This window comes from Ranitomeya imitator, chromosome 9 (genome assembly GCF_032444005.1).
Source record: "Ranitomeya imitator isolate aRanImi1 chromosome 9, aRanImi1.pri, whole genome shotgun sequence".
NCBI lineage: Eukaryota > Metazoa > Chordata > Amphibia > Anura > Dendrobatidae > Ranitomeya > Ranitomeya imitator.
Window position 1 is genome coordinate 133,823,311 of NC_091290.1, and position 12,597 is coordinate 133,835,907.

At 43.6% G+C, this 12,597-nt stretch overlaps 1 protein-coding gene across 1 annotated transcript in view; it reads left to right on the forward strand.

Annotated features, from left to right (window-relative positions):
• Positions 1 to 12,597, forward strand: part of SNTB2 (syntrophin beta 2) — a 35,595-nt gene continuing 22,998 nt past the window's right edge. The window contains exon 1 of the mRNA XM_069739067.1: positions 1 to 556. Within this exon, the coding sequence (XP_069595168.1) occupies positions 67 to 556 (490 nt within the window). The 5' untranslated portion in view covers positions 1 to 66. The remainder of the gene's footprint in view (positions 557 to 12,597) is intronic.

The window sequence follows — 12,597 nt, forward strand, 5'->3', positions numbered from 1 at the left end:
GCGGGAGGAGGGAGCCGCCGCCGCCGCGGACACTGGCAGGAAGTGTGCAGCGCACAGGGGGCGACCATGGCGGTGTGGACCCGAGCCTCCAAGTCCGGGCTCCTGGAGCTGCTGCTGCACGACCACTGGGTGCGGGTCCATGCGGAGCTCTCCGGGGACTCCCTGAGCCTGACCTCGGAGCAGGAGCCGCCAGCACTCAATGGCATGAGCAATGGCACAGAGGTGGCCCCTGGCAGCTCCCCTCAGGAGTCAGGACTGGGGAGCCCAGGTGCCAGGTTCCCCCCGGACAGCCCGGAGCTGGGCACAGAGCCAGTGAGGAGGGTGAGGGTGGTGAAGCAGGAGTTTGGAGGACTGGGCATCAGCATCAAGGGCGGCCAGGAGAACCACATGCCCATCCTCATCTCCAAGATCTTCCCGGGGCTGGCAGCAGACAAGAGCCAGGCGCTCCGGGTAGGGGATGCCATCCTGTCAGTGAACGGGGCAGATCTGACCAATGCCACCCACGACCAAGCTGTGCAGGTGCTGAAGAAAGCGGGCAAGGAGGTGACCTTAGAAGGTAAGCCGTGCCAGGGCATGCCAATCAGGGGTCCGACACCATTTCCCAGGACTTGTCATTGGAACTTGCACTTGTTAGAAAAAGTTTTGGCAGAAACTGCGCCCCCTCTTGTCCATTGGCGGTGCCCGGTATTGCAGACTAGAGGCAAAATTGGGGTCAACCCATAGACATGTTTTATCGTAAAGAAAGTACATGACTTCTATCAGCCACCAACTGGGTATTTAGGAGACCCCCATAAAGAATCTGACAATAACCGCCCGACGCCCCGCATCCACATGAACGCGCAGCTTGGACCAGTGTGCAGGTTTGTTCTAACTGACACTTCTGGGGAGCATTTATCTCACCGATGGGGCATGTCAAAATACAACATGTCCAATCCTTTTCCCACCCTCATTATCATCCTCAAGGAGAATGGCAGTTTTTGTAGAGTTTTCCTGAATTGATCTATCTATCTATCTATCTATCTATCTATCTATCTATCTATCTATCTATCTATTATCTATCATCTATCTATCTATCTATCTATCTATCCTTCTATCTATCTATCCTTCTATCTATCTATCCTTCTATCTATCTATCTATCTATCTATCTATCTATCTATCTATCTATCTATCTATCTATCTATCCTTCTATCTATCTATCTATCTATCTATCCTTCTATCTATCTATCCTTCTATCTATCTATCCTTCTATCTATCTATCTATCTATCTATCTATCTATCTATCTATCTATCTATCTATCTATCTATCTATCCTTCTATCTATCTATCTATCCTTCTATCTATCTATCCTTCTATCTATCTATCCTTCTATCTATCTATCCTTCTATCTATCTATCTATCTATCTATCTATCTATCTATCTATCTATCTATCTATCTATCCTTCTATCTATCTATCTATCCTTCTATCTATCCATCTATCTATCTATCTATCTATCTATCTATCTATCTATCTATCTATCTATCTATCTATCTATCTATCCTTCTATCTATCTATCTATCCTTCTATCTATCTATCTATCTATCTATCTATCTATCTATCTATCTATCTATCTATCTATCTATCCTTCTATCTATCTATCTATCCTTCTATCTATCTATCCTTCTATCTATCTATCTATCCTTCTATCTATCTATCTATCTATCTATCTATCTATCTATCTATCTATCTATCTATCTATCTATCTATCTATCTATCCTTCTATCTATCTATCCTTCTATCTATCTATCTATCCTTCTATCTATCTATCTATCTATCTATCTATCTATCTATCTATCCTTCTATCTATCTATCTATCTATCTATCTATCTATCTATCCTTCTATCTATCTATCTATCTATCTATCCTTCTATCTATCTATCTATCTATCTATCCTTCTATCTATCTATCTATCTATCCTTCTATCTATCTATCTATCCTTCTATCTATCTATCTATCTATCTATCTATCTATCTATCTATCTATCTATCTATCTATCTATCTATCTATCTATCTATCTATCTATCCTTCTATCTATCTATCCTTCTATCTATCTATCCTTCTATCTATCTATCTATCTATCTATCTATCTATCTATCTATCTATCTATCTATCTATCCTTCTTTCTATCTATCTATTAAGATTCAAGATTCAAGATTCAAAGAAGCTTTATTGGCAGGACCAAATACACATCAGTTTTGCCAAAGCAAGTGTATAGAGGCAATAGGGATAGGGACTGAGGGGATGTTGGGTAGGAGCTGTGGGGGGAGGTGGATGGGGCAGATCCAGGTTGGGGGCTATAGTCCATGGCATAGGGGAGGTGGATGGGGCAGATCCAGGTTGGGGGCTATAGTCCATGGCATAGGGGAGGTGGATGGGGCAGGTTCAGGTTGGGGGCTATAGTCCATGGCATAGGGGAGGTGGATGGGGCAGGTCCATTGTGGGGGCTATAGTCCATGGCATAGGGAAGGTGGATGGGGCAGATCCAGGTTGGGGGCTATAGTCCATGGCATCATAGTTCTCTTTCTCGCAGTCTATGGCATTCGCTCACATACCGCGCTGCTATCTCCACCGCTCTCTCTTCTTCTCCCAGCAAGATATATGTTTTCTCTTCCTCCTTCATGGTGATGAAGTCTGGGAAGAGATGTGAGAGTCTCCTGAAGTGAGTGTCCCTCACTGCTGAGTATTTGGAGCAGTGTAGCAGGAAGTGGGTTTCGTCCTCTATGGCCTCCTGGTCACAGTGTTGGCACAGTCTTTCCTCCCTGGGCTTGTAGCTCTGCCTGTGTCGGCCACATTCGATGGCCAGACTGTGGGCACTGAGTCTATATCGGCTCAGGATCTGGCGGTCTCTGGGGTCCGGGAGTTTCTCCAGATATGGGGCCAGTCTGTAGTCTCTCTGTAGGCTCCGGTACATGGTCAGTTTCTGTGAGCTGATGATATCATTCTTCCAGTCACTGACATACCTCTCCTGGCCTTCATCTGCCATCTTCCTAATTCCGGCTTTTGTCAGGTTGTTGTGATTGGTGTTCTGCTCCGGTTGGGTTTGGCTGGGCTGTTCCGGGGGTTCTGGTTTTTCTGTTTCACCTTCATGTATCAGGGCTTTATGGTGATGGGAGCTTGGATTGCTCCTATGCAGGTGAGCCCGGAATGACAGCGCCCTCTTTAGAACTGTCAGGTGTAGAGGGAATCTGCCCAGCTCGGCCCGACAAGCACTGTTGGAGGTGCTCCGATGGACCTGGAGAAGGTGCTTGCAGAATTCCAGGTGGAATATTTCTGTTGGACTGGAGTCCCACTTTGACCAGTCTGGGTAGGTGTGAGGACCCCAGACTTCGCTGCCATACAGGAGGATTGGGGCGATGATGGAGTCGAAGATTTTTAGCCAGACCCTCACTGGTGGCTTCAGATGGTAGAGTGTCCTTCGGATGGCATAGAAGGTTTTGCAGGCCTTGTCTTTCAGGGTCTCTATGGCTTGTTTGAAGTTCCCTGACCGGTGAATCTCTAGGCCCAGGTAGGTATATTTGTCCGTTCCTGTGAGGTCGCAGTTGTTGAGGATAAATGATGGGTGTTGGTCTGATCTTCTCTTTCTCCTCTGGAACACCATGGTGTTGGTTTTCTTTAGGTTGACCGGTAGGGCCCAGGTGGAGCTGAATTTCTCTAGGATTTTCAGGTTGTCCTGGAGGCCTTTCTCGGTTGGTGACAGCAGCAGCAGGTCATCTGCATACAGCAGGAATTTCACCTGAGCGTCGTGGAGGGTGAGTCCTGGTGCTGAGGAGGATTCCAGGGCGGTAGCCAGCTCGTTGATGTAGATGTTGAAGAGCGTTGGGCTTAGGCTGCAGCCTTGTCTTACTCCGCGGCTCTGCTGGAAAAAAGCCGTTCTTTTGCCGCTCACACTCACGCTGCAGCGGTTCTCGGTGTAGGAGCTTTTGATGACATCGTAGGTCTTTCCTCCTATTCCACTCTCCAGCAGTTTCAGGAATAAGCCCGGGTGCCACACTGAATCAAAGGCCTTTTTAAAGTCCACAAAGCAGGCGTATATCTTCCCATTCTTTGTATTGTAGACGTGTCTCTGAATGAGGCTGTGCAGAGTATAGATGTGGTCAGTGGTGCGGTGGTTCGGCATGAACCCTGCTTGGCTCTTGTTGAGGACGTTGTGCTCGGTGAGGAAGGTGAGGATCCTCTTGTTCAGGATACTGTTGAACAGTTTTCCCAGGTTGCTGCTGACGCATATGCCTCTGTAGTTGGCTGGGTCATACCTGTCCCCACTCTTGTGGATGGGTGTGATGAGGCCTTGGTTCCAGGTACGAGGGAAGTAGCCGGCACTCAGTACAATATTGAAGAGTTTAACCATTGCAGCCTGTATTTCTGGTGGGCTGTACTTCAGCATTTCTGGTAGGATTCCATCTAGGCCACCGGCTTTTCTACTTCTTATGGAGGAGAGTCTCTCGGTTACTTCCTGTAGTGTTATAGGTGTATCCACCGGGTTTTGGAAGTTTTTGATTTTTTCCTCCATTGCTTTTAGTTTCGCCATTATGTTTTCCTGTTCTTGGCTTAGTCCTTCCTTTGGAATGTCTTTATAGAGGTCTCTGAAGTATTGGAGCCAGAGGTTGCCATTTTGGATATGGTTGTTGTTTTTCTTGTCTTTGGTGTCCATGTGGTTCCATAGTTCCCAGAAGGAGTGGTCTTGGAGGGCGTCTTGGAGTTGATTGAGCTTCGTAGAGATGTAACTCTGCTTATCTATCTATCTATCTATATATCTATCTATCTGTGTGTGTGTATGTATATATATATGTATGTATATATATGTATGTATATATATATGTATGTATATATATGTATGTATATATATATGTATGTATATATATATATGTGTATATATGTATGTATATATATATATGTGTGTATATGTATGTATATATATATGTGTGTGTGTATATATATATATATATATATATATATATATATATACAACCCAGAAGCTGAGAGCGCTGGGGTGTAGCGTCGGCCGTGCTGGCTGTCACCCAGCTTTCCCAGAACCAGATATGACTTAGAAGTGGCAAAACAACATTTTTACCAGCTATTACTATACTTACTCCTCTTATTGCACTGCATAAAATGAAACTTGTTTATACTAACCACACCCGAAATGTACTGGTTTCAAATTGCAGAGATTTCTCCTAGTTTTTGTGAATACCTGATTTTTAGTAATTGTCTTGCGCTTCTGTTTATCACTAATAAAATCTATAGAAACAGGCAAAAAAAAGTTAGTGGAAAACTGGATATTCTTGTTCCACTGACAAATAACTTGCAGACGATATCTACCGTATTATACTCCAGAGCTGCACTCACTATTCTGCTGGTGCAGTCACTGTGTACATACATTACATTACTGATCCTGAGTTACATCCTGTATTATACTCCAGAGCTGCACTCACTATTCTGCTGGTGCAGTCACTGTGTACATACATTACATTACTGATCCTGAGTTACCTCCTGTATTATACCCCAGAGCTGCACTCACTATTCTGCTGGTGCATTCACTGTGTACATACATTACATTACTGATCCTGAGTTACATCCTGTATTATACCCCAGAGCTGCATTCACTATTCTGCTGGTGCAGGCACTGTGTATATACATTACATTACTGATCCTGAGTTACATCCTGTATTATACCCCAGAGCTGCACTCACTATTCTGCTGGTGCAGTCACTGTGTACATACATTACATTACTGATCCTGAGTTACATCTTGTATCTTATCCCAGAGCTGCACTCACTATTTTGCTGGTGCAGTCACTGTGTACATACATTACATTACTGATCCTGAGTTACATCCTGTATTATACCCCAGAGCTGCACTCACTATTCTGCTGGTGCAGTCACTGTGTACATACATTACATTACTGATCCTGAGTTACATCCTGTATTATACTCCAGAGCTGCACTCACTATTCTGCTGTGCAGTCACTGTGTACATACATTACATTACTGATCCTGAGTTACATCCTGTATTATACCCCAGAGCTGCACTCACTATTCTGCTGGTGCAGTCACTGTGTACATACATTACTGATCCTGAGTTACCTCCTGTATTATACTCCAGAGCTGCACTCACTATTCTGCTGGTGCAGTCACTGTGTACATACATTACATTACTGATCCTGAGTTACATCCTGTATTATACTCCAGAGCTGCACTCACTATTCTGCTGGTGCAGTCACTGTGTACATACATTACATTACTGATCCTGAGTTACATCCTGTATTATACCCCAGAGCTGCACTCACTATTCTGCTGGTGCAGTCACTGTGTACATACATTACATTACTGATCCTGAGTTACATCCTGTATTATACCCCAGAGCTGCATTCACTATTCTGCTGGTGCAGGCACTGTGTATATACATTACATTACTGATCCTGAGTTACATCCTGTATTATACCCCAGAGCTGCACTCACTATTCTGCTGGTGCAGTCACTGTGTACATACATTACATTACTGATCCTGAGTTACATCTTGTATCATATCCCAGAGCTGCACTCACTATTCTGCTGGTGCAGTCACTGTGTACATACATTACATTACTGATCCTGAGTTACATCCTGTATTATACCCCAGAGCTGCACTCACTATTCTGCTGGTGCAGTCACTGTGTACATACATTACATTACTGATCCTGAGTTACATCCTGTATTATACTCCAGAGCTGCACTCAGTATTCTGCTGGTGCAGTCAGTGTACATACATTACATTACTGATCCTGAGTTACATCCTGTATTATACTCCAGAGCTGCACTCACTATTCTGCTGGTGCAGTCACTGTGTACATACATTACATTACTGATCCTGAGTTACATGCTGTATTATACTCCAGAGCTGCACTCACTATTCTGCTGGTGCAGTCACTGTGTACATACATTACATTACTGATCCTGAGTTACATCCTGTATTATACTCCAGAGCTGCACTCACTATTCTGCTGGTGCAGTCACTGTGTACATACATTACATTACTGATCCTGAGTTACATCCTGTATTATACCCCAGAGCTGCACTCACTATTCTGCTGGTGCAGTCACTGTGTACATACATTGCATTACTGATCCTGAGTTACATTCTGTATTATACTCCAGAGCTGCACTCACTATTCTGCTGGTGCAGTCACTGTGTACATACATTACTGATCCTGAGTTACCTCCTGTATTATACTCCAGAGCTGCACTCACTATTCTGCTGGTGCAGTCACTGTGTACATACATTACATTACTGATCCTGAGTTACATCCTGTATTATACTCCAGAGCTGCACTCACTATTCTGCTGGTGCAGTCACTGTGTACATACATTACATTACTGATCCTGAGTTACATCCTGTATTATACCCCAGAGCTGCACTCACTATTCTGCTGGTGCAGTCACTGTGTACATACATTACATTACTGATCCTGAGTTACATCCTGTATTATACCCCAGAGCTGCATTCACTATTCTGCTGGTGCAGGCACTGTGTATATACATTACATTACTGATCCTGAGTTACATCCTGTATTATACCCCAGAGCTGCACTCACTATTCTGCTGGTGCAGTCACTGTGTACATACATTACATTACTGATCCTGAGTTACATCTTGTATCATATCCCAGAGCTGCACTCACTATTTTGCTGGTGCAGTCACTGTGTACATACATTACATTACTGATCCTGAGTTACATCCTGTATTATACCCCAGAGCTGCACTCACTATTCTGCTGGTGCAGTCACTGTGTACATACATTACATTACTGATCCTGAGTTACATCCTGTATTATACTCCAGAGCTGCACTCACTATTCTGCTGGTGCAGTCACTGTGTACATACATTACATTACTGATCCTGAGTTACCTCCTGTATTATACTCCAGAGCTGCACTCACTATTCTGCTGGTGCAGTCACTGTGTGCATACATTACATTACTGATCCTGAGTTACATACTGTATTATACTCCAGAGCTGCACTCACTATTCTGCTGGTGCAGTCACTGTGTACATACATTACATTACTGATCCTGAGTTACATCCTGTATTATACTCCAGAGCTGCACTCACTATTCTGCTGGTGCAGTCACTGTGTACATACATTACATTACTGATCCTGAGTTACATCCTGTATTATACTCCAGAGCTGCACTCACTATTCTGCTGGTACAGTCACTGTGTACATACATTACATTACTGATCCTGAGTTACATCCTGTATTATACCCCAGAGCTGCACTCACTATTCTGCTGGTGCAGTCACTGTGTACATACATTGCATTACTGATCCTGAGTTACATTCTGTATTATACTCCAGAGCTGCACTCACTATTCTGCTGGTGCAGTCACTGTATACATACATACATTACATTACTGATCCTGAGTTACATCCTGTATTATACTCCAGAGCTGCGCTCACTATTCTGCTGGTGCAGTCACTGTGTACATACATTACATTACTGATCCTGAGTTACCTCCTGTATTCTACTCCAGAGCTGCACTCACTATTCTGCTGGTGCAGTCACTGTGTACATACATTACATTACTGATCCTGAGTTACATCCTATATTATACTCCAGAGCTGCACTCACTATTCTGCTGGTGCAGTCACTGTGTACATACATTACATTACTGATCCTGAGTTACATTCTGTATTATACTCCAGAGCTGCACTCACTATTCTGCTGGTGCAGCCACTGTGTACATACATTACATTACTGATCCTGAGTTACATCCTGTATTATACTCCAGAGCTGCACTCACTATTCTGCTGGTGCAGTCAGTGTACATACATTACATTACTGATCCTGAGTTACACCCTGTATTATACCCCAGAGCTGCGCTCACTATTCTGCTGGTGCAGTCAGTGTACATACATTACTCATCCTGAGTTACATCCTGTATTATACCCCAGAGCTGCGCTCACTATTCTGCTGGTGCAGTCAGTGTACATACATTACTCATCCTGAGTTACATCCTGTATTATACCCCAGAGCTGCGCTCACTATTCTGCTGGTGCAGTCAGTGTACATACATTACTCATCCTGAGTTACATCCTGTATTATACTCCAGAGCTGCGCTCACTATTCTGCTGGTGCAGTCAGTGTACATACATTACTCATCCTGAGTTACATCCTGTATTATACTCCAGAGCTGCACTCACTATTCTGCTGGTGCAGTCAGTGTACATACATTACTGATCCTGAGTTACATCCTGTATTATACTCCAGAGCTGCGCTCACTATTCTGCTGGTGCAGTCAGTGTACATACATTACTGATCCTGAGTTACATCCTGTATTATACTCCAGAGCTGCGCTCACTATTCTGCTGGTGCAGTCAGTGTACATACATTACTGATCCTGAGTTACATCCTGTATTATACTCCAGAGCTGCGCTCACTATTCTGCTGGTGCAGTCAGTGTACATACATTACTGATCCTGAGTTACATCCTGTATTATACTCCAGAGCTGCGCTCACTATTCTGCTGGTGCAGTCAGTGTACATACATTACTGATCCTGAGTTACATCCTGAATTATACTTCAGAGCTGCGCTTACTATTCTGCTGGTGCAGTCAGTGTACATACATTACTGATCCTGAGTTACATCCTGTATTATACTCCAGTGCTGCGCTCACTATTCTGCTGGTGCAGTCAGTGTACATACATTACTCATCCTGAGTTACATCCTGTATTATACTCCAGAGCTGCACTCACTATTCTGCTGGTGCAGTCAGTGTACATACATTACTCATCCTGAGTTACATCCTGTATTATACTCCAGAGCTGCACTCACTATTCTGCTGGTGCGGTCACTGTGTACATACATTACTGATCCTGAGTTACATCCTGTATTATACCCCAGAGCTGCACTCACTATTCTGCTGGTGCAGTCACTGTGTACATACATTACATTACTGATCCTGAGTTACATCCTGTATTATACCCCAGAGCTGCACTCACTATTCTGCTGGTGCAGTCACTGTGTACATACATTACATTAATGATCCTGAGTTACATCCTGTATTATACCCCAGAGCTGCACTCACTATTCTGCTGGTGCAGTCACTGTGTACATACATTACATTACTGATCCTGAGTTACATCCTGTATTATACTCCAGAGCTGCACTCAGTATTCTGCTGGTGCAGTCAGTGTACATACATTACATTACTGATCCTGAGTTACATCCTGTATTATACTCCAGAGCTGCACTCACTATTCTGCTGGTGCAGTCACTGTGTACATACATTACATTACTGATCCTGAGTTACATGCTGTATTATACTCCAGAGCTGCACTCACTATTCTGCTGGTGCAGTCACTGTGTACATACATTACATTACTGATCCTGAGTTACATCCTGTATTATACTCCAGAGCTGCACTCACTATTCTGCTGGTGCAGTCACTGTGTACATACATTACATTACTGATCCTGAGTTACATCCTGTATTATACCCCAGAGCTGCACTCACTATTCTGCTGGTGCAGTCACTGTGTACATACATTGCATTACTGATCCTGAGTTACATTCTGTATTATACTCCAGAGCTGCACTCACTATTCTGCTGGTGCAGTCACTGTATACATACATACATTACATTACTGATCCTGAGTTACATCCTGTATTATACTCCAGAGCTGCGCTCACTATTCTGCTGGTGCAGTCACTGTGTACATACATTACATTACTGATCCTGAGTTACCTCCTGTATTCTACTGCAGAGCTGCACTCACTATTCTGCTGGTGCAGTCACTGTGTACATACATTACATTACTGATCCTGAGTTACATCCTATATTATACTCCAGAGCTGCACTCACTATTCTGCTGGTGCAGTCACTGTGTACATACATTACATTACTGATCCTGAGTTACATTCTGTATTATACTCCAGAGCTGCACTCACTATTCTGCTGGTGCAGCCACTGTGTACATACATTACATTACTGATCCTGAGTTACATCCTGTATTATACTCCAGAGCTGCACTCACTATTCTGCTGGTGCAGTCAGTGTACATACATTACATTATTGATCCTGCGTTACACCCTGTATTATACCCCAGAGCTGCGCTCACTATTCTGCTGGTGCAGTCAGTGTACATACATTACTCATCCTGAGTTACATCCTGTATTATACCCCAGAGCTGCGCTCACTATTCTGCTGGTGCAGTCAGTGTACATACATTACTCATCCTGAGTTACATCCTGTATTATACTCCAGAGCTGCGCTCACTATTCTGCTGGTGCAGTCAGTGTACATACATTACTGATCCTGAGTTACATCCTGTATTATACTCCAGAGCTGCGCTCACTATTCTGCTGGTGCAGTCAGTGTACATACATTACTCATCCTGAGTTACATCCTGTATTATACTCCAGAGCTGCACTCACTATTCTGCTGGTGCAGTCAGTGTACATACATTACTCATCCTGAGTTACATCCTGTATTATACTCCAGAGCTGCACTCACTATTTTGCTGGTGCGGTCACTGTGTACATACATTACTGATCCTGAGTTACATCCTGTATTATACCCCAGAGCTGCACTCACTATTCTGCTGGTGCAGTCACTGTGTACATACATTACATTACTGATCCTGAGTTACATCCTGTATTATACCTCAGAGCTGCACTCACTATTCTGCTGGTGCAGTCACTGTGTACATACATTACATTAATGATCCTGAGTTACATCCTGTATTATACCCCAGAGCTGCACTCACTATTCTGCTGGTGCAGTCACTGTGTACATACATTACATTACTGATCCTGAGTTACATCCTGTATTATACTCCAGAGCTGCACTCAGTATTCTGCTGGTGCAGTCAGTGTACATACATTACATTACTGATCCTGAGTTACATCCTGTATTATACTCCAGAGCTGCACTCACTATTCTGCTGGTGCAGTCACTGTGTACATACATTACATTACTGATCCTGAGTTACATGCTGTATTATACTCCAGAGCTGCACTCACTATTCTGCTGGTGCAGTCACTGTGTACATACATTACATTACTGATCCTGAGTTACATCCTGTATTATACTCCAGAGCTGCACTCACTATTCTGCTGGTGCAGTCACTGTGTACATACATTACATTACTGATCCTGAGTTACATCCTGTATTATACCCCAGAGCTGCACTCACTATTCTGCTGGTGCAGTCACTGTGTACATACATTGCATTACTGATCCTGAGTTACATTCTGTATTATACTCCAGAGCTGCACTCACTATTCTGCTGGTGCAGTCACTGTGTACATACATTACTGATCCTGAGTTACCTCCTGTATTATACTCCAGAGCTGCACTCACTATTCTGCTGGTGCAGTCACTGTGTACATACATTACATTACTGATCCTGAGTTACATCCTGTATTATACTCCAGAGCTGCACTCACTATTCTGCTGGTGCAGTCACTGTGTACATACATTACATTACTGATCCTGAGTTACATCCTGTATTATACCCCAGAGCTGCACTCACTATTCTGCTGGTGCAGTCACTGTGTACATACATTACATTACTGATCCTGAGT